The 2,284-nt window shown below is 45.3% G+C and overlaps 1 protein-coding gene across 1 annotated transcript; it reads left to right on the forward strand.

Annotated features, from left to right (window-relative positions):
* The first annotated feature begins 496 nt into the window (after positions 1–496).
* LOC140917762 (olfactory receptor 52P1) lies at positions 497–1,462 on the forward strand. Its single transcript, XM_073361294.1, has one exon. It carries the CDS (start codon positions 524–526, stop codon positions 1,460–1,462), a length of 939 nt encoding a protein of 312 aa, XP_073217395.1. The 5' UTR covers positions 497–523.
* The last annotated feature ends 822 nt before the right edge of the window (positions 1,463–2,284 follow it).

Here is a 2,284-nt window from a genome sequence, read left to right on the forward strand (position 1 = left end):
TTGTCTGAACCCCTCTAATTCTGCAATATCCTTTGTGAGAAGGGTGTGATGCCCAGTACTACACAGAGGATTCCAGAGGATGGTGAAACATTGATCTCATGGCATTGTATTTTCTGCATAATTTCCCATCCCACTCCCCTTGGATCCCAATGTTTTGCTTAGTCTCTGTCCATGATTGAACTGTGAACAGGGTTTCCCAGAGCTGTGCACCATGACACCCAGGTCTCTGTCCTGAGTTCATACAATTAAATTAGAAACTTCCCAGGTGTTTGAAGACTTCAACCATTTCCCTCCAATGGGCATACAAGTTGCTGTTATTGACATTGAAATTCATCTGCCATCATGCTGCCCATTCACCTGGCTTCATTAGCTCCCTCTGGGGACTTCTTTGGACTTTACTATGACCCCTCATTCTAGATGTCTAATAACCATAAAATATTTCCATACTATTTGCTCAGTGTCCTTCTCTCCCTTCACAGGAACCTAGACCATTTCTTAGCCCAACTGATGCATCCACCACCTCATGGCAGCTCTCAACTTCACCCCCTCTGACCCTTCAACGTTCATGTTAACGGGAATCCCTGGCCTGGAAGCTGCTCATGTCTGGATTTCCATTCCTTTTTCTACATTCTACATTATTGGCCTGTTGGGAAATTTCATGGTTCTGTTTGTTGTAGGCAAAGAGCAGACCCTGCACAAGCCGATGTTCCTGTTGCTCTGCATGCTGGCGCTCACGGACATTGGCACATCTACATCTATCGTGCCAAAGGCACTGTGTATATTTTGGTTCAATTTGAAAGGCATTACTGAGGGTGGCTGCCTCACCCAGATGTTCTCACTGCATGTGGTTTCTGCTATGCACTCAGCCGTCCTTGTGACAATGGCCTTCGATCGCTACATTGCCATATGTAACCCTCTCAGATATGCCACCATCCTCACCAATGCACGAATAGCTAAGCTAGGGCTTGTGGGTTTCATAAGATCTTTTCTCTTCATTCTTCCACTGCCCTTGCTCCTGAGCAGGCTGCCATTCTGTGCCAATCGCATTATCCCCCACACTTACTGTGACCACATGGCTGTGGTGAAGATGTCATGTGGGGACACCACAGTCAACAGGATATATGGCTTGGTGGTTGCCTTTGTAGTCATCGGGTTAGACCTGATGCTCGTTGCCCTGTCCTATGGTCTGATTATCAGGGCTGTCCTCAGAATATCCTCCAAGAAATCCTACCAGAAAGCCCTGAACACGTGCACAGCCCACATCTTTGTGATGCTGATTTCTTGTACTCTCTCCCTCTTCTCCATTCTGACACACCGGTTTGGTCAAGGCATCACTCCCCATGTTCGCATCATCTTGGCCAACCTCTACTACCTCATTCCCCCCATGCTCAACCCTATCATTTATGGGGTCAAAACGAAAGAGCTTCGTGAGAAAATGGGAAAATACACCTGCAGAAGATGATCACTGGGGGCACGGACTTTAAACCTGTATGACAAGATGGAGAAATGACATCTCCTTGTTAATCCTGGGTGCTCTGTCCCAGTTTGGTTGAGCTTAGCATTGTGGAAGTTCACAGTCCGAGAAGTTCCTCACACCTAACTTCTTATTACTGTATGAGATGGCATCCCAGAGACTGGTATCATATTAAACATTTTTCCTGTGCTATTTTATTATGGGGTGAGAGCAGTAAACCTGACATTTTTTATTTGGCCCTTGAACATATTTCATTACAAATGAAAGCTTGGTCAAGGAAGCTTCCTCTCAGATTCAGTATTTAAACACAATGAAGGCACCCACCGAAATGATTCGCCTGTGCAAAAATACTGAGGAATTTACAACCCTTCAGCATTAAAGAAATTAATGGAAAATTTTAGTTGTTTTTTTTTTCCATTGTGCTTCAAAGAAGGATTTTGGAAATGGTAAATGCTGTTTCAAAACTGCTACAGTCCAAAGACACAGACCTGTACAATGCAGCAGGACTACTTCCCATAGACACTGAACTTGTAGCTAATTTAAAATTGAGTTCAAAGAAACCAAACGTTCAGCAGGTAAATGATCAGAAAATGGGTCAGACAAATCAAATCTGAAGAGAAGTGTTTGAGAAAGGCAAAAAGGCAGGGGAGCAGCTTGTTTTGTGGCAGACCAGGTAGGAGAGCAGAGCTGCTACTGACATCCGTAGGGGAGATTAGCTGAGAGAGACAGAATCACCCCCAGAACAACTGCCCAAGGTTCCCTCCGTGAGGGAAGGGAGGGCCTGCTGAAGGGACATCCTGAGAGGGAAGC

Source organism: Lepidochelys kempii, chromosome 1 (assembly GCF_965140285.1).
Source record: "Lepidochelys kempii isolate rLepKem1 chromosome 1, rLepKem1.hap1, whole genome shotgun sequence".
Classification (NCBI taxonomy): Eukaryota; Metazoa; Chordata; order Testudines; family Cheloniidae; genus Lepidochelys; species Lepidochelys kempii.